The sequence below is a fragment of the Geotrypetes seraphini genome, chromosome 18 (assembly GCF_902459505.1).
Source record: "Geotrypetes seraphini chromosome 18, aGeoSer1.1, whole genome shotgun sequence".
NCBI classification, from domain to species: Eukaryota; Metazoa; Chordata; class Amphibia; order Gymnophiona; family Dermophiidae; genus Geotrypetes; species Geotrypetes seraphini.
In genome coordinates this window covers 43,906,976-43,927,275 of record NC_047101.1, presented here as the reverse complement: position 1 = coordinate 43,927,275, position 20,300 = coordinate 43,906,976, and the positions used below count along the sequence as shown (strand labels likewise).

At 42.3% G+C, this 20,300-nt stretch overlaps 1 protein-coding gene across 2 annotated transcripts in view; it reads right to left on the bottom strand.

Annotated features, from left to right (window-relative positions):
* Positions 1-7,707: 7,707 nt before the first annotated feature.
* Positions 7,708-20,300, bottom strand: part of PCDH1 (protocadherin 1) — a 480,648-nt gene continuing 468,055 nt past the window's right edge. For both annotated transcript variants that reach the window (XM_033927152.1, XM_033927151.1), the window contains one exon: positions 7,708-8,932. In XM_033927152.1, coding sequence (XP_033783043.1) covers positions 8,538-8,932 — 395 coding nt within the window. In that variant the 3' untranslated portion in view covers positions 7,708-8,537. The remainder of the gene's footprint in view (positions 8,933-20,300) is intronic.

Below are 20,300 nucleotides of genomic sequence, written 5' to 3'. Positions count from 1 at the left end.
GGGTAACAACAGGGAAGGGTTTGCACTTATCATATTTATATACATTTTTGCAAACTGCGCCTATTTCCTGTATGCAATATGAATGAGTATATTATACCAGTGTATATTTACTATGATGCACTGATTGCAAAATCAGGGCATTTATTTCTAAGTTTCTTTCTAAGTTTTATTTTTGGGGGGTTTTGTCTGCCAAAACCTAAAAAGAAAAGGCCTTAAAAGCGAATGCATTAATTTTGAATTTAGCATTCTTTAGAAAAAGAAACTGGTACAGAATGTGTTATGGCCCCAATTCTATAAAAGACACCTACTGGGTTAGGCATCTAATTTAACCCTCCCCCCCTTTGCTACGCCACGATAGAGGTTTCTACCGCAGTCCAGAGAGCTAAATGCTCTGAGATTCATACAATTCCTATGAGTGTCGGAGCAGCATCGGAGCATTTAGCACCTCGGGCTGCGGTAGAAATGTCTACCGCGGCATTGTAATGGTTAATTGGCTTTGAAAACACTATTAAGAACCAATTAAAAAAATTAATTAGCCACTAGGCTCATTAAAGTAGGTGCGGTTATAGGGGGAGTTTGGGTTTGGCATATGTGTTAGATGCCAGTATATTAGGTCAAGAAAACCCTAGCTTAATATACTGGCGCCTAAGATTACGATGCCCGTCAGTGCCGAGGTCAATTTAGGTGCTGCTAGGCACAATTCTACATATGGTGCCTAACTTTGATTGTCTTGCGGTAGGTGCCACTTTGCTAGGTGCTTACTAAAATGGTGTGTGGTCTTCGTGATAAGGTGTATGGCAGGGGTAGGCAATTCCAGTCCTCGAGAGCCGGAGCCAGGTCAAGTTTTCAGGATCTCCACACTAAATATGCATGAGATAGATTTGTATCTCAAGGAGGCAGTGCATGCAAATCCATCTCATACATATTCATGGTGGATATCCTGAAAACCTGACCTGGCTCCGGCTTTCGAGGACCGGAATTGCCTACCCCTGGTGTATGGGGACAGACTTAAAGATCTGAATCTGTATACTTTGAAGGAAAGATGGGAGAGAGGAGATATGATAGAGACGTTTAAATACCTACATGGTGTAAATGCGCATGAGTCAAATCTCTTTCATTTGAAAGGAAGCTGTAGAATGAGAGGGCATAGGATGGAGTTGAGAGGTGATAGGCTCAGGAGTAATCTAAGGAAATATGTTTTTTCAGAAAGGGTGGTAGATGTGTGGAACAGTCTCTCAGAAGAGGTGGTGGAGACAGAGACTGTGTCTGATTTCAAGAGGACCTTGGATAGGAACGGGAGATCTCTCGGAGAGAGAAAGAGATAATGGTTACTGCAGATGGGCCATTTGGCCTTTATGACCATCATGTTCCTATGTAATTGTGAATGATTCTGCCCCCCCCCCTCAAAATAAAATAAAATTAAATAACATGAAAAATCTCACAGACACAGAAATTTTTTTGAAAAACATATTGGCCACATACAAAGTTGTAGTAAGAGATTGTGGAGCTATATTAGAGCTTTTTATTATTATTTTTTTACTATTTAGTGAAAGGTAAATAGTGATTGTAATCTCACCAATGCAGAGAACATACAGTTCTTCAGACCCTGGAAATCTCGATAAAAATAAACAAATGGAATGTATATCCATAATATTTCTATCATCTTGAACACCAGCAAACTGCCTCAAAACCATAATAAGTCTCGACAATGAGACCTCACCTGAAACTTCTCTTTTCACTGTTACAATCTACCAGCAAATTAAAATTCAAGCTATGCTTTGTGGCTTCTTTGCCTCCTCTTGCAATCGGGCCTGTGGGTTGACTCTGAGTGAAGCCAAAGAAATTTTGCTTAGATGAAAGGATGAATCCTGTGACTGTCTGCCAGGTCTTGCCTGGTTGCCAACCTGGAACCTTTTCCCCATTGCAGATGGGGTAGAAAAGGAAGCATCAAAAGATGCTGACGAATGATGGTGCTTTTGAATTACTGAAGTAATAGGAGGGAGCCAATGTGTCTGAAGTCTTTTTCCTCCACTTTATGAGAAGTCCGTAGCTCCAGCCCCAGAAGGGCCTTTATTCTAAAATTATATAGTTAACGGGTTCTGTAGCAGAGAAAGCCCCATGTTAGTCCTGACCCAATACAGGAAAATTACCCAGGAAGCAGATGGCAGAGCTAGTCATTAGCAACCCCTCAGCAGGAGCCATCATGCATGGCGCCTTGGGAAGCAATGAAAACCTCTTTGGTCTAGTTCAATGCCTGGGGGGGGGGGGGGGTGGCAGCAGGGGTGCAGAAGATTGAGATAGTTGGCAGGAGAAGGAGGATAAACAAAAGAAATCTGACTGGGAGAAGGAGGAAAGGGAGGCAGAGAGGAAGTGATAGTGCTGGTTTGAGGGGAGGAGAGGAGAGGATTGTAGTTCTAGGGCACAGGTGTCAAACTCAAGGCCCGCAGGCCGAATCCTGCCCGCCTGGCCGTTTTATGCGGCCCACAGTGCGATGCGGCATTTTCATTGCCATCCCCAGTGTTATCTTCTGTCTGGCTCCCTCCTTCTCACTGCCGCAGAGTGCACAAATCCGCGGGCAGTGGCTCCTCTGGAAGCATGCCCTCAGATGTTGCGATGTCAGAGAAGTGGCTTCCGGTTCAGGTGCGGGACGTGCGAGGAGCCGCCACCCATGGCAGTGAGGAAGAGGGAGCTGGCCAGAAGATAACACCGGGTACGGCAATATAAACACTGCATCGCACCACGGGCTGCATATAACGGCCAGGCGGGAGCCGGCCAGAAGGTAAGACACCCGCCGGAGTTGAGACACAGCATGGAGGGAGGGAAACAACAAAGGTAGGGGGATGATTCTATTTTCAATTTAGTGATTGAATTGTGTCAATTTTGAGAATTTACATCTGCTGTCTGTATTTTGCACTGTTCAGGAAGAAATGCTTTTGTTTCTTTTTCTCTGGGGTTGTACTGCATGCAGAGTCTTGCATCTTAGGGTTTGGTTTGTATATATTAGTACTTTTAGCTTTTAGTCCCGTATTTGCAAAGGGGTTATCTGTGTTCTGGTAGGAATGAATGTTAAGAAGCGTACAGTGTGCTTTGTGTAGTTTAATTTTGTGGTTAACCATTATGTGTTGTTAATAAGATTATATTGTGTGTATATATGAAAAATGAATGGAAAAAATGGTGTTACAATTAGTACTGCTTCCATCAAAAACATTTTACCCTCCTTGTCCAATCCATCATCCTCTCCAGATTGGACTATTGCAACTCTATCTACTTAAGCCTAACTAAGAAAAACCTCCACAGACTCCAACGGATTCAGAATGCCGCGGCCAAGCTCATCTTCGCTAAAAGTAAATTTGACCATGTCTCCCCGCTCCTGGCCAAGCTCCACTGGCTTCCGATAATCGCCAGGGTCCACTATAAATGCGCCTGTTTAGCTTTCAAAATCCTACACGGTTTCCTCCCTCCCTTTATCCCTCTTTCTTGGAATTCCTCAAACCCTAATACCACCAGATCCTCCCACAAATTAGAACTATCCTTCCCCTCGCTAAAAGGCATTTCCCACACAGGAAAGCTAGGGACCTCCCTCCACTTCAAAATCACTGAGCTCTGGAACAACCTCTTCGGAACTTGAGCTCTCTCCAAGTTTTCCGCAAACATCTGAAAACCTGGCTTTTCTCAAAAAATGTAAGTCTCCCTCCAACTTAGGAATCAAGGAAACTCTTATCTCTTGGCATCCCAAGTCCTCTAAATTTTCTTCACACTTCTACCTCTAACCCTCTGTTGTAGTTCCTTCCTATTTCTCCTACTGTAAACCGCGTCGAGCTCTACAAACGTGGAGATGATGCGGTATACAAACCTAAGGATTAGATTAGATTAGATTACTATTATAGGGGCGGGGTCTGGGACGGAGATTGGATGGGGTCTGGCCCGCGACTTAGCTTGTGTATTGGATTTTGGCCCCTTAATGTGACTGAGTTTGACACCCCTGTTCTAGGGGCTGCACCTGGTAAAGAGGGGGCAAGAAAGGGTTGTATAAGAAGTATAAGAGTTGGAGGTTATGCGATTGTCAAGGAAGAAATGTACCCATAGAATATAATGGATGCCTTAGCATTTAACGCCTGCTAATCTTTAGCGCGCACTAAATCAGTTAGCATGCCTTAATAAAAGACCATTTATGCTTATCTCACACTCCTCCTTCCCCCTTAACAAATTACCTGCCCCCAACCAGCTAAGGGCTCCTTTTACAAAGGTGCACTAGCGTTTTTAGCGCACGCACCAGATTACTACCACCTGCTCAAGAGGAGGCAGTAGCGTCTAGCGCGCGGGGCATTTTAGTGCGCGCTATTCCGCGTGTTAAGGTCCTAACGCCCTAAATGTTGATTTTTTTTTTTTCCAGTTCACTCTTTGGTTATTGTTAATTTTTTTTTTTCAACAGAATATCCAAATACCTGGAAGCATGTTACAATACCCAAAGCTTTGTAGAGAAGATTACTTTTTGAAAATCTGATTTACTCATATATATAGGAGTGCAAACAAGAGGAGATGTTCATTAGAGCGTGCAGTTAACAGAGGATTAGGGATGGAGATTAAAGTTCAACAGGAAACTACAAAACTGGAGATACTCAAAACCAAATCCCATGAAAGCCATGGTTTACGAATAATGTCCAAACCCAAACTGTGCAAATCAGAGGATGGAAAGCAAGATTTATAATGATAGGAATGATATATAAAGCAGCTAATAAGTATAGCTACTAAAGTGCTCTAGTAAATGGGCTTAGTTTGTGCTAACGAAGAACTTTCCCGCACGCTAAGTCCATTTCTAGCTTACCCAGGAAACGGGACATTTTCAAGTTTTTCTTTTTGAAGTAGTATGCTAATGTTCACATTAGCGCGCATAACCTGAAAAATACTGATATGGGAGCTCTTACCGCCCCTGGTAAAGGCTCCCAGCATTATGGATGTGCTAACCAGTTATCAGGAACAACATCCAGATAGCACCACTCAATATCACTGCTATAAGGATAGTGCCAGGGTGGTTCAGGGGTAGAGATTGAACAGAGTGAGAGGTTATTCAGTCTACTAACCAGAGAATTCACCGAGGGGCCCTTTTAGTGAGCTGCGTTAAAATTAAAATGATATACCGTTGGACATGTGATAACTGCCAAATATGAGCGCGCTAAAAATTTTTTTAAAAAAATTTTTTGTGGAAGAGCGTGTCTGGCATGCTAACTGATTAGTGCACGAATGTCACGTGAGTCCTCACCATTTTTACGTCTGCAGTAAAATTGGCCTTAGTGCACAGGAAAACCCCAAATAAGGCCACTTTTTACTGCAGTATAGTCAAAGTGACCCTGAATAAAGCTACCCTAGTGTAACCAGTTAGCAGACTGGATAACTGGATGATGGCGGCACTCAACATACCTAGAATATTGAGTGCCAGCAGCGGCCAGCATTTGATTTAAACGCCAGTTGCTGCGGGTTTAATATTTTGTGGCAAATTTCTAATATGTACATGAAGAATTCTTGGATTATTTTTCCTTGTTTATAAGGGTGCAGGCACCCAATCGTGATGGATTGAGAAAGATCTCCCCAGGCAGCAGTAACTTCCTTCCTTCACTATTCTCCAGGCTGGCTCTTAGGCCTAGAGAATGTTTTCTATCTTCTTAACTGCTTGAATGAGCGAACTGTATTTTTAAATAAATATATAATCTATGCTGCCTAAAGGTTCAGGCAATGGGAAAACTAAGTTGGTCTTTCTTAGTTTCTACTCCCCCCCACCTCACCTATACTAAAGGATTGACATGCAGGGAATATTAGAATCTTATATTTCGAACTCTGTTTTAAATTGAATTTTCCTTTGTAAAATAATCCACGACATGCAAATACATTTGGTGTCTCCTGAGTTGCTTTTATCCCTTCCGCAAATTTCACGGTGCATCCGACACCTCAGCTTTCTCCTATTTACTATGGCTCAAAGTATCCCATTTTAAATTTGAGAGCAGAGGGGAATCAAGCTTGAGAGAGGTATGAAGTTTCCTCCATCCTGTCTTTTTCTTCATACAGGGGTCCTTTTACTACGGCGTGCGCTAAAACGACAAGCGCACCTTAGTAAACGGACCCTACAATTCTTCATCAGATAGTCTTTACAAAACACGATGATGCCAGCACAGGGTATTTAGCAGAAGATGACAGGATATTAGGGACTGCTAAGACTATCTGAATTCAAGGAAATACATGTTGAATTTAAGTCTAAAGTGATTGGTAGTGCTCACATAAAATTAAGAACATAGCTTATATGTATTTGTCAGCTTCACCTGCAACCTTCCTGTGTCTCGCCCGCTCACCAAACCCACATTTGCTTTTCTCAGTTTTAGACACAAAGAAAGAGGCAATCCGGAGGTAAGGTATGGATACATGCCTTTAAAAACTCCATGTTTGTGCTCACAGTACATATGCTGAAACAGAACAGCAGACCTATTTCAGCCCAAATCCAACCACCGCCTAGCCTTACTGAATTCAGTGAGCGAATGGTACCCCATAAACATGACCCCTGAGATGAAAGCAACACTAAAAGGCAAGGCTGGTTTAACTTTTAAGGCCAACAGGTCAAGAGTCAAGATCAGGGCATCACTGGCTTGGGAGCCATTCAGTGAATGAGGCAGGGAAGTCCCGTATAATTCACAGATGGGGGATACACGTTTTCATTTGTAAAGCAATTTACGTGCCAGAAATATCTTTTGTCGATAATGTCCAAGAATAAGCAACATTAATACTATATATTTAGGCCATGTAGGTTACAAGGATATATTATCATGGCTGCTTTACAGCACTGATGCATTTTCAAAATAATGTTAAGACTTTCCTAAAACCCTAGACAAGTAAGGGACACTTGCTTTAAAAGATCCCACGCTTTGCAAAAGTCATGCAAATCATGACCGTGTCAACAAATTTTGATCCCTTAGCTGTTTGCAAAGGTATGGAGAGAAGGATGCTAAGAGATGGGCAATTTAACATTACATAAACTGAGTGATTCCCATCTGTGTACTTCCAACAGAGGATGAGTAAGAAGAGACACAAATAAAGACAGAGGATGGCTTTTTAACCAGTTTCTAATGCCAAGCAAATCTACTTAGTCCTACTGTGAAAACACTTTATCCACCTACCCCAGTGAGTGGCAATGGTTAAAACCCACAACGACTACTGAACTAAACATTTGGATAAACTCCCATGCACACAGTGCTGATATCTTTCAAATAATTATGATAAAAAAACATGAAACAAATCCCTTCACCTGTCTTTGCGAGTCACTCTCAACCTGGTTTTGCACCCGCTGTTTTCTTAAAGTTCAAAGCAATTCCCTCTCTCCTCCAAAAAAGAGAACCTAAAAATGTGGACTATATAGCATGTTTAAACATTTAACCATCAAAACAGAAATGAAGTGATAGAATGATGAGAAAATCCTTCCAACTCTAAACAAGGGGAAAAAAAAAAAAAAAACCAAACTAGCTTAACAATCCTTTATTATAAACAGGAAACCCTCCATTTCTTATTAACTTTCTCAGTTGGGATTTGTTTCAGGAGTTCTTGGGTAGCCAGCGAGGCATGAAATGATCTCCCACAGACAATGGGCACTGTCCCTTTCTCACGCCACTTCCTCCTCCCCCCACCTCATTTTCCAAAATGGACTTAGTTTCTTATTTACAACATTGAACAGAGAGCAACATAAACCTTCATTCTCCCCCCCCCCTCCTCTCTCATAAAACAATTGAAGTGTTTGAACATTTGTTTTGCTTTTTTTTTATATATATATTTATATATAAAAAAGGACTTTTAAAATTCCTACAACAATAAAAGTTTAAATCAGGCAGATTTGTTCATCATTCAAAGTGATTGTATTTACAGAAGCCTGCAGTGAGCCATATGTACCCAGAATCCTCCCTGTTGTACGTAAGCATGAGTGGGTTGAACTGAAGACAAAACCACCTTCTTTTACTTGCTTTTCTGCTACCTGTTACCAATTCAAGTTGGCACCTTTGGTATCTTTTCCTTCCTGGACCTCTGACTAGAGAATAAAATACTAGCTATAAATAGGTCAATTTCTTTCTTTTTGTACATAAATATATCAATTTTCCCACTCATACAATACCAGAAAATGGGCTAGTAGATACAAGAATTGTATCAATGAACCCCCCACATTCCCAATCCTTTTGAAATAAAAACCAAGTTATCAGATGCGCAGCTTTCATGTCAGGTTTTTCTGCATTTTTTTTCCCTTTAAAAGTTTCAAAACACTTTAGAAATCAATGCATTAAAAACCAGCTGCTCTCCTGCGCTTTCATCTGGATTTTGCGATTTCTGCCATTCCCGTGTTTTGCACACAAAAAAACACGGAATAAACCTGGACAAAGGATTGGTCTGTTATGGTATCTTGTTTTCCAACAGTTACAAGTTTGCCTAAAATGGTTCCTCTCGGAGAAAACGGAATTCTTTTTTTTTTTGTCTATCTTCTTCTTTACCGCAGGATCAAGGGCAGCAAAACCTCACAGGTAAATCTCCCTCTTGGCATTTTGCGATGATGGAGTAGTGGCTTGCTGGAAGTCAGAGGTTTGGGTAAGGGGGATTTCATCCATTGGGGAGTCCTTGCAGGGCTCATGGCTGCTATTTGAGAAGGCACTGTATGTGGGTAACAGGCGGATGTTGGCCATTTTGGTGGTGCTGTTGCTGCGGTCATCTGAGATTCGAGGACTTCCATTGCTAATCTGCTCTTGACTCCCCTTTTCTTGGTAAGGCACAAAAGTGGAGAGTTTGAGGGCATTCTTGGGTCTTCGATTAGGAGAGGGCTGGCCTGGCATCCAACAAGTGTCCGAGTGGCCATATTCTGTGCATTCCTGGGTACAGTTCCCTGTCATGGCTACATCTGGCAATGGTCGGAGATCTGAACAGAGAAAAAAAAAGGAGAAAACAAGCACATCATTAAAGAAATTCTGAGCTTAGCTGCTACCTTTGCAACACTAAGTTTTCTTTCTAAAAATCTTTATTCGTATTTTTATATTTCTGTCACCTCCTTTATTTATGGTCCCCCCTACTTTCAAGGTATGCCATTCAGGCAGGCTTGACTACTTTCAGTTCATTATGTTTCTACGGCAGTCAACCATTAAACATCAAGTATTCTCCATGGTGAAAGCATTCTGAAATAGGTGCTTATCAGACATGCTATCAAAGACATAGGTGTGTTTCAAAACTATAAAACTATCCCAGATATTTACTCTGGTTCACAGATGCAATTTCCCCCGCTTACTTTTGTGATGGGGAAGGGGGAGGGAAGCCATATTGATAACGGAGAGAAAAGAACCAATTCATTTTTAGTACCCAAAGATTTTGGAGGGATACCGCCCCCCCTGCCTTGCCCCCCTCCAAACTCTGCCCATGATTCTAGTTGTTACCGAAACTATTTCTCCCATTCTGAGTCAAAAGGAAAGCTCAATAAATTGGGCCTTAATTCAGATACACGGTACTGATATATTTTGTAACTTAAAACATGATGGACAAAGTGACTTTCAAACCTAGCAGCCTACTCAAGTACCTTCTTGTTTGTAAAGCTCCCAGTGTGTGGTGAAATAAACGTTTTCTCATTTTACATTCCAACAGACAAGTAGCTTTCCAGGAAGTGGCCCTCATTGTACCACAAACTAAATTTCAGGAAACAAGGAGCTAAATACCAGGGGCCGGATAATCAGCCAGGTTGACTCCCGCAGTCCGAGCTGAGCCTGAATATTCAATGCCGAGCTGTTTCCAGTGATCGGCATTGAATATCCAGTTTATTAACTTAGCCGGATAAGTTAATATTAAGCGCTGGCCAACTAAATTTATAGCAGCTAGACAGACCAGCTATTTAAACAGCCCAAATTATGCATTTAAGCATTTTAGAATTTATAAATAGCCAGATATCTGCGAATATTCAGTGTCCATTTCATGCTGAATATTAGCCCTTAGCTGGATTAGTGCTATTTAACCAGCCTGGAGCCATTCTTGTCCGGTTACCTAGTGCTGAATATCAAGCAGAATTTCTCTGTGAAAGCACTGCACAAATACTAGTCCTTAGGGGTGTACATTTGTTAGCATATATTTGATTCATTTCTGCGCTTAAAACATTTTAGCGCATGCACACATACCTACAAATTAACATGCATACAATTGATTTACACATGTCAAAAAGTTCTAGCAGACATAAAATGCATTTAATAATGAATGTGTGAATCCAACTTAAAAACAAAATTAGAATTGCCAAAATTTATTTTCTTTATGACCACATACATCCTTAGTAGTTCTAGACCTGGTGCACATAGATTTCTGTATATCAAACATATGGGACAGTGGGAATACATGAGTGGAGTCTGGGCAAGACTCACACTTATGCAGCCAAACAGCCAATTTGGGGAAGGCTTGAGCCCAAAGTGGGTGAACATTGCTCTCTTTCCATCCCTTCCTACCCCTCAGCCTGTATAGCAGCCTCTCTCTTTCCTCCCTTTCCCCCATCCCTTGCAGCAGATTCTTTCTCTCCCTTCCTTCCTATCCCCTTCAGCTCATGCAGTAGACTCCCTCCCTTCCCACTCTCACCCCAACCTGCATACTTTTTCTTCAGGTCAACAGCAGTGGTTCTTACACACTGCTGGTGGCTGACCCAGAAGCCTTCCCTTTGATGCATTTGCATTTTGCATCAGAGGGAAGGCTTCTGGGTCAGCTGCCGGCAATGTGTAGGAACTGCTGCTGGTGACCTGAAGAAAAAATACGCAAACTGGGGGGTGGGAAGGGAGGGAGAGAAAGAGGAAGGCTTTCTGGGTTAGCCACTGACAGCATGTAGGACCCGCTGCTGGCTGCCTATAGCTGCTGGGTGGACGGACCTGAGTCCAAAGGTAGATACCTACTTTCCTTTATAGAACAGGGGCCTAATTATTGCTGGATTTTACTAAATGGTGCTAGAGGGTTTTAATGCGGGCCGGCGAGGTAAATGCTCCAACGCTTATAGGAATTCTAAGAGCGTCAGAGCACTTACATCACCAGCCCACGGTAGAAACCTCTAGTGCCATTTAGTAAAAGAAGCCCTATAGGCACATGGGCACCAGACTTTATGGAAAACTGGCACTGTGCGCAGGTCCAGCCTAACTGTGGGTGCCAGACTTGCACCTGATAAAAACAGGGGTAAGTCAGGCGCCAAAGGTTATACATGGATTGACACAATTCTATAACTTGGCGCCTAACCTTTGGGAACACCCATGACCTGCCTATGTCCCTCCCATGAGCAAGTCCCCTTTTGGGTTGTGCATGACAAAAGCTAGGCACCAAGTTACAGAATGGCATGCTGGGAAACCCTTGTACAGCTTCAATTAGGCACCAATTAAGTGGTCAATTGATGCCCATTTCCTTGATAAGCTGTTAAGAGGATCTCAGATGCATGGGCAAATTCTAGCACCCAACTTTGGGTGACCTATATGGAATCCAGGGATAGGAATTCAACCAATAACCACAACGCATTTAATAAACACCACAGAACAAACACCTTGGATCGTATTTTATAAGGTTAAGTAGAGGAAAAATGTTATGAATCTCTTGGAGTAAAACAAGCCAGAAAATAGAAAAATGCTTGTCTCGTTTTAACTTCTTTGTTACCTTTCATATATTTCTTTAACCTAGTGTATCACAAACTGTGTGCTGCGAGCTGCAGGCGAGGAAGGGAGGCGCTGGTACCTCTCCCTGTATCTCCCCACCCATCAGTAACCCCTAATGACATAGAAACAGGCTCATGGCCGCAGCTGGGGGGCATCCAAACATTTGTGGATGTTGACGTGATGACATCACGCACGCACGTGATATCGTACCAACAGCTGCGCACTTCCAGGTGTCCTCCAGCCGTGGCACCAAGTTTAATGTGCTGTGGCATCAAAACGTTTCCGGGACACTGCTTTAAACCATTAGGGAAGCTTAGCTATTCATCTGGATTTTTATTTTATACATATGGGAATTATATCTAATTTACTGCTTCATTAACCTAGAACCTAGACAAGTTGATGGAGAATATCAACGCTTTGAGGCAGTACCATTATTGCTTATGTGGAGCTATTTGGTAGTTTAATTCTGATAAGGCTGAAACGATGCAGGATTGATCATTAATGATCAATGGCCTTAGACTTGAAGGCATGAGGATTTCTTTTAATGATTTAATCAGAAATCTAGGTGTTATATTCAGTGGCATAGCGAGAGTGAGTGGCGCCCGGGGCGGTAACGTCCCTCCCCACTCCTTTCTGACCTCCCCCTGCCGTGTGCACGCCCCTCTTCAATTCTCCCAGTGGAGCAGCATCACAAATTTGCCGCCTGGGTCGTTTTGGCTCTCTCTCTAATGTCACTTCCCAGAAGTGATGTCAGAGAGAGCCGACACCGACGCAGGCGGCAAGTTCACGCTACTGCTCGCGCTGGGAAAATTAAAGAGGTACAAGGGACGGGGTGCATGTGCGTAGCGGGAGAAGCCAAAGGGTGCATGGAAGTGGGAGTCGGGAAGGAGCGGGGAGTGGAGTGGAGGACGGGTGCTGGTGCCCTCTCCAAGATGGCGCCCGGGGGCAGACTGCCCCACCCATTCTCCTTACTACACCTCTGGTTATATTTGATACATACAGTGGAATCTACTAAGCAGCAAATAGCAGTAGTGGCTCAGTCTACCAATTATAAATTATAGTACTCCCCTGAAATTTGCGGGGGTTCTGTTCTAGGAACCCCCACGAATTTCAAAAAACCGCACCTGCCAAAAGGCAGGGGAGGCAGGAGAGGGCAGCTGGAGCACCGGCAGGTGAAGAAACTCACTCGTGGTCTGCTCCAACCACCTCTTCCTGGAGTAAAGTCAGGCTACACTAATCAGGAGCTGCTTTGACACACAGCTCCTGATTGGTGCAGCCCGACTTTCCTATAGGAAGAGGCGGTCAGAGCAGACCACGAATGAGCAAGTACACGATTCACGGGGAACACTGTACATGTGGTTTCCTTGAAATAAATAGTCAGGTCCCCAGAAACTGATACAGCTGCTGTTTTAAGCATGCTTGATTATTGCGACACCTTAATGCACCCTCCTACCAAACCTTCAGGAAATCAATCAAAACCTATCTCTTTGATAAATTTATCTGACTCCCTTCCTGCCTTGTATCTCTGATATGCTTCCGGATATACCTGACTACTCTTGACTTGCTAAGGTAACCTGAAAGTCTTTCTGTATCTTCGCTGTCTGTGTACAGTCTCTTCTTCTGTAAACCGCTCTGAACTCTTGTGGTACTGCGTTATACAAAAATAAAGTTGTTATTATTATTATTATGTGTAGGCCTCCCTAAACAAACTCAGAAAATGACCTGATTTTTTTGTATTTTGTCAATATATACCAATAAAAATTTTTGAACAGAAAAAGAAAATGACCTTACAAATTATTCAGATTGTGGCTGCATGGTTAAAAGTGAGATGGAGCCAGCAAAAAAAGTACTTGGTTCCTTAGTTTTTGTTTGTTTCCAGTGGTGGATGGTACACATTTGTTAAAAGTATTTTCTTTTAAGTTCTTGCATGTAAATCACTCAACTACCTGAATAAACTCATATAAACCGTTTTGAGCTCTCCTGGGAGAATGGTATAGAACACAGTTCTTCAACCGCCGGTCCGCGGATCGGTGCCGGTCCGCAAAAAAATCTTGCTGGTCTGCGAAGGATTCGGGTCCCCGCCGCAGCAAAAGGTGCCGGCGTCAGCTGACGTGCAACTTCCTGTTGCCGTCGCTATACCGGCACTCCTGCCTTCCACCACCAACTCCTGCCGCGTATGTCTCCGCACCCCCAGACAAGCAGCGGCAGCTCTGTGTGCTTTTAACTTCGGCACACAGCTGCCCCTAAGCAGTATTTTAGCCGCGGTTTCATGAGGCAGCCTCGGGGCCTTTGGTAGGCCGGCCCACATCGCATCATCGAAACGGGCCGGCCTACCAAAGGCCCCGAGGCTGCCTCATGAAACCGCGGCTAAAATACTGCTTAGGGCAGCTGTGTGCCGAAGTTAAAAGCACACAGAGCTGCCGCTAGCCTACATAGAGGAAACATTTGCTGGAGAGGGAAGGAGGGAAGTGAGAAGGGGTACTCCTGAACAAGGGAGGGGAAGGGGCTACTGCCGACAGGGGAGAAGGGAAAGGGAAGGGACGAGAATTACTGTTGGATAAGGGGAGGAGGAAAGGGAGAAGGGGTACTCCTGGACAAGGGAGGGGAAGGGGCTACTGCTGACAGGGGAGAAGGGAAAGGGAAGGGACGAGAATTACTGTTGGATAAGGGGAGGAGGAAAGGGAGAAGGGGTACTCCTGGACAAGGGAGGGGAAGGGGATACTGCTGACAGGGGAGAAGGGGAAGGGAAGAGAGTTACTGTTTGATAAGGGGAGGAAGAAAAAGAAAAGGTACTGCTGGACAGGGAAGGAGGAACATTGGAAGGAAACAGCTGGCAGGGAGATTAGAGGAGGGGAAGGAATCAGGATGGAATGGAGAGATCAGATGAGGGAAAGGGGAGAGACAGAAGAATGACAAAGTAGAGAGAGATTGATGCTGGGAAGGGGGGGTCAGATGAAAAATAAGGAAAGAGGGACAAAGATGCTAGATTTGGTGTAGGAGAGAGAGGGGCATAGAAAGAACGCAGATACCATATGGAAGGGGGAGGGGTAGAGGGCAGACAGTGGATGGAAGAGGCAGATGCTGGATTGAAGAGACAGAGGGCAGATGCTGGATGGAAGAGAGTGAAAAGACGATGAAAGCAGAAACAAACGACAAAAGGTAGAAAAAAATAATTTTATTTCTATCTTGTGATTAGAATATATCAGATTTAAAATATGTATCCTGCTAGAGCTGATGTTAGACATAACTGGGGAGTACAAAGCCCAGGCAGTGCGTCTTTAGCTTCCAGCTGGCTTAGGGCTCTCTCTGACCAGGAGGCAGTTGCCCTAGTTGCATTCCCCCTAACACCATTCCTGCCATATGTGACTGCGGTATTCTGTTAGCATGATATTTGTGTAGCATTCTGTAATAATTTGGCTTATTCAGTTTTCTTGATAGTAGAGGGGAGGGGAGACGGGGGTTTTGTTGATCCTTGCCCTGTATTATTTATGTTTATAAAATGACAATTGTACAGAATATTGTTTCTTTTTATACTTTAATAAAATATGTTCAATATAAAATCATAACTATTTGAGGTTTGTGCGGATGGGATCAGATGGTTAACGGGACCGAGCTCGCGGGGATGGGGCGGCAATGGGGTTTTAAAAAATTTCAGTCTTATTAGTTTGCCGGTCCACGAAATAATTATTTTATTTCCGCCGGTCCATAGGTGTAAAAAGGTTGAAGAACACTGCTATAGAAAATTGAATAAATAAATAAAACATATTTAACTGATACCTTAAACACCAGTATTCTTCAGTACCACAATTATGCTCCAACTCAGGGATCTCAAAGTCCCTCCTTGAGGGCCACAATCCAGTCGGGTTTTCAGGATTTCCCCAATGAATATGCATTGAAAGCAGTGCATGCACCTAGATCTCATGCATATTCATTGGGGAAATCCTGAAAACCTGACTGGATTGCGGCCCTCAAGGAGGGACTTTGAGATCCCTGCTCCAACTGAAGAAACTTTTAAAATAAATTAGTTAATACAATACTGCTGCCTTGATTCATTTGCAAAGCAATGCTACACTTAAATCACTCTAGATTTATACCCTGGATGTAATGTCTGAAAAATCTCACTCTTTGGCCTTCAATCTCACTCCTTTGCTTGATAAATCTCTCACTGTGGGATGGGCCGCTCTTGGCATCTCTGCATCAGGTTTTCTGTATACCCACAATAAATATGCAAGAGATAGTTTTGCATACCAAGGAGGAAGTGCTTGTCCCAATTTATCTCATGCATATTCATTGTGGATATCCTGAAAACCAGTTGGCCCCCCTTATGAAACAGGGCTACAGAGAGAAAAATGTCTGAGTAGGAGAAACTTGACAACCTGGAACTTAAAATCATTCAAAGAGATTACTCAAAAACAAGTAAACTGATCACTCCACCTTCCCTTTGGAGGCTGCCTCGGTTTTTTTTTCCAGGAAGAACAAAAGGTCATTTACCAAATTATAATTTGAGGACAGTTCAGCAAGAACGAAAAGGGCCTAACAAGAGATGACATGAGACCGATGTCCACTGGAAGAGCAGACTACATAAAATATGAACCTCTTTACAAGCTGAGTTCTAGGGTTGTCCAGAAAAAAACTAAAGGTGGAAAAACTGTGCTAACTGAAGTTTTTCCCATGAATTTCAATGTGTTTGATCAGAAAAATATATATATACAATATATATATTAATTTTAAAGCCCATCCTGGGATACTTCAAACTCACTGTTTACATAAAGCTTTGTTTTTCTCAAAATTTGATATTATTTTTGCTTAATAGAGCAAATTTCTTGATATTATAGCTATAACTTATATTTTCACACCGGCAAAAAAAGACATTTTATGTCAAGTCTGTTTTATTGAAAAAGAACAATAAATCAGTACAGAAATAACACTGGAGTCTCCAATATGCTTATTATAACAAATGGGGTCAGATTCCTCAGAACCCCACTAATACATCCTCCTTTTACTGAACCGCGATAGCGGTTATTAGCGCAGGGAGCCGCGCTGAATGCCCCGCACTCCTTCTGATGCTCATAGAGTTCCTATGAGCGTTAGGAGCAGCGTGGAGCATTCAGCGTGGCTCCCTGCGCCAATAAACCGCTATCGCAGTCTAGTAAAAGGGGGGTGGAGGGGAGACAGTGTTATAACCACAATGATAAAAAGGCATTTTATGCAAAAAAATCTAGCGGTAGTCTATTAAATGAACCTTCAATACAGTAGACTCTCAGTTAACCAGAACTCAAGCAACCAGAACTCTGAAGCAACTAGCAAAAGAATCAAAGAAATACCGTATTTTCACTCATATAACGCGCACACGGGTATAGCGCACGGGAACAAGGAATTTATGTAAGAAAATTTTGGTATAGTGCGCCCACGCATATACCGCGCATGGTCCTCATTGAACTTTCATAATCCATGCCAGCGTTTAAGTCCTATTTATCTAACTGTTGCTTCGTATGCAAAATGACTTCACAAGAAATATTAGCTGAGCTATTTTAACTATCAGCAAATGCCGCCAGCAGGGAAATTACCAATGAAGTAATTTTGTTTCCCAGGTTTTCTTGTAATGTCTATTCTATTGTGATGCGGTGTTTTCTGTCTTGCTGGCGCCCTCCTCCATCTTCCTGCATCGTTCGCTGAAAGCTGCGGGCAGCGGATCCTATGTGCCTCTTGCGGCTGACCCAGAAGTGTTCCTCTGACGTCACGACGTCAGAGGGAACGCTTCCCAGCCGCAGGAGGCGCATGGAAGCAGCTGAGCAGCACTGCGACTTTCAGCAAATGCTGCAGGAAGATGGAGGAGGGCGCCAGCAAGACAGAAAACAATTGTATAACGCGCTCACGCATATAACGCGCATGGTTATACGCGGTTTGTAAAATCTTGTATAACGCATGCGTTATATGCGTGAAAATACGGTACTACAATAGTTTAAATAAAAATGAAAGTGAAACCAATTTCTACCAGAAATTTAAGTGTAAACTTGGCATGCCACATCTGAGTATGTCCACGCTTTGCCTACCACATGTCCGGTAGTTTGTCTGGAACAGTTTATGATATGGCATAGTATGGGGTATAGTATTAGTTAAGCCTATTTTTAATAGAAACTCTCAAGAAACCGGCATCTACCAATCCCTATGGGTGCCAATTAACTGAGAGTCTACTGCATATCTCTTTTATGTGGCAAATAACAGAAAGTTAACCTACTTACCTAATAGCTAAATCCATACACTTTGGTGTAGTCTTGAACCGATGGTGTTCCAAACACTCAAGAATTCAATGTCTTCTTGAGATAGGCAGGCCTGTGGTGTTGTTCAACTCCTTGCAACAAGGCTTCATGCTGCACTCAGGCCCAGATTCTAAAAATGGCACCGTTAGGAAGGCACTATAGGTGCCTAAATTAATTGTTTTAATTGGCATGGTAATTTGACCGCACCGTTAAAAAACAATTAAAAACAAATTAAAAGAAAAAAAGCAGGCACCATGAGGTGCTTAAAAAACATGGCACTGGAATCACATCTATGGAGACGCCTAGTGGCGCCGAATGTCAAAAGGGACATGGGGTTGATGTTCAGTGCCACTAAGTGTGATTCTACATCAAAGGTAAGCACCGGAAATGTAGGCCTTTAAAACCCTGGCCTATATTTCTGGCATCTACCTTCGATGCAGGCTGTGATTCTGAAAATGGCACCCTAATCTGAGCGAAATGAATCCAGCGCTGGTTTTTTTTTTCAGGCACCTGCCGATTATGGTGCCATCTGGGCCTCAGCGCAGCGTGAGGCCTTGTTGCAAAGAGTTGAATAGCATCACATTCTTTATCCTGACTATCTCAAGAAGACATTGAATTTTAAAATGAGGTTTACAATCAGTTTGTAAAGTGTGTTATATTTTAACTAACAACAAATTTGTTTTTATGTCACCATTAATATTGTACTTGTTTCATTTATTAATACATGTTATTTCATTGTACATCGCCTAGCAATTTATATAGGCGATTCATCAAGAATAAATAAACTTGAAACTTGAAACTTGCTTGAGTGTTTGGAATGCCATCGGTAGATGACTACACCAAAGTGTACGTGTTTAGCTATTGTGGTTATTTTCCACAATAAAGTGCAGATATTGAAGGTCCATTTAATAAAATACTGCTAGAATATTTGAATAAAAATGTATTTTTATCATGATTGGATGACAGGAAAATGTTTTCTTATTCTTTAATGGTTGTAACATTGTATTAGTGAGGTTCTAAGTTACCCAACACCACTTATAATAAGCATATTGGAGACACCAGTGTTATTTCTGTACTGATTTATTGTTCTTTTTCAATAAAACAGACTTGACATAAACCCTCCCTTTTACTTAGTTGTGGTAGAGGTTCAATTGCGGCCTGGAGTGCTAAATGCTCCGATGCTCAAAGAGCGTCAGAACAGCGTTGGAGCATTTAGCGCCCCAGGGGAAATGCCTTTTTATCAATGTATCATTGCTGAGTGTGAAAACATAAAAGTTATATTTATTTAAAAATTGATATACTGCATACAACTATGCAGTTTCCATACCATATACATAAAATCTTGTTTCCCTCTGATTATCACAAATAACATAGGCATGTCTAAACAACATTGTTAATCGTCCCTGTTATAAAAGGGATAGAGCACAAATTCAATCAATTCAGAAATAAAAGCAAGCTTTAAATCATAGATTTAAAAAGGCGATTATCAATTGAGATATACCTTAGCATAAATGGGCATTGGCAAATAATTGAGTTTTCAGCATTTTCTTAAAATTCATCCTCCCCATATAAAACCGCAGGATACCATGCAAGGCATTCCATAATTCTACTCCAGCCATGGATATCATTGACGCTCCGACCCTAGGATGCATAGTCGACATTCTACCCTCCAAACTTAATTTCAACCCATTTACAATACCAAGAAATTTGCTCCATTAAGCAAAAATAATAGCAAATTTTAAGAAAAAAGGAATTTTATATAATCAGTGACTTTGAGGGACACCAGAATGGGCTTTTAAAAAAATGTTTTAAATTATTTTCTGATCAAGCACAATCAAATTCATAGGAAAAACATCAATTTCCACAGTTTTTCCAACTTTAGGTTTTTCTGGACAACCCTACCGAGTTCATTTCTTGCAGACAAACAAATTTGTTTGAGAAAAATGTGTTGCAATCTAAGAAAAGTACCGAGTCTTAGTGCACGCTTACTTGAGAAACGAGGCAACAATGTCAGTTGGGTTCTATTTATCAGATACAACAATTTGTTAATTGAAACGGTATATCTCTGGCAAAAGATGTGGTTTGTTGCGTTTGAATCAGCATCTTTTTGATTACTTAGCCATCTGAATAGCTCAATTTCTAAGACCTGGTCCTTGTTCTTGGACTAAGCACTAAGCAGGATCAGGCTGGGGGGGGGTGATCACTTGGGAATACCAGGCAATGTAAGTGACATAGTGGAGCCACACACTGCGCAGGAGAAGGCAATGGGAAACCACTCCTGTACTCTTCCTTGGAACATGACAGGGACGATTCCTCACTGTGCGTGCAGCCAGAGGTATACAGACATTCTTGGGGTTAGGGACCGCAACAACACTTG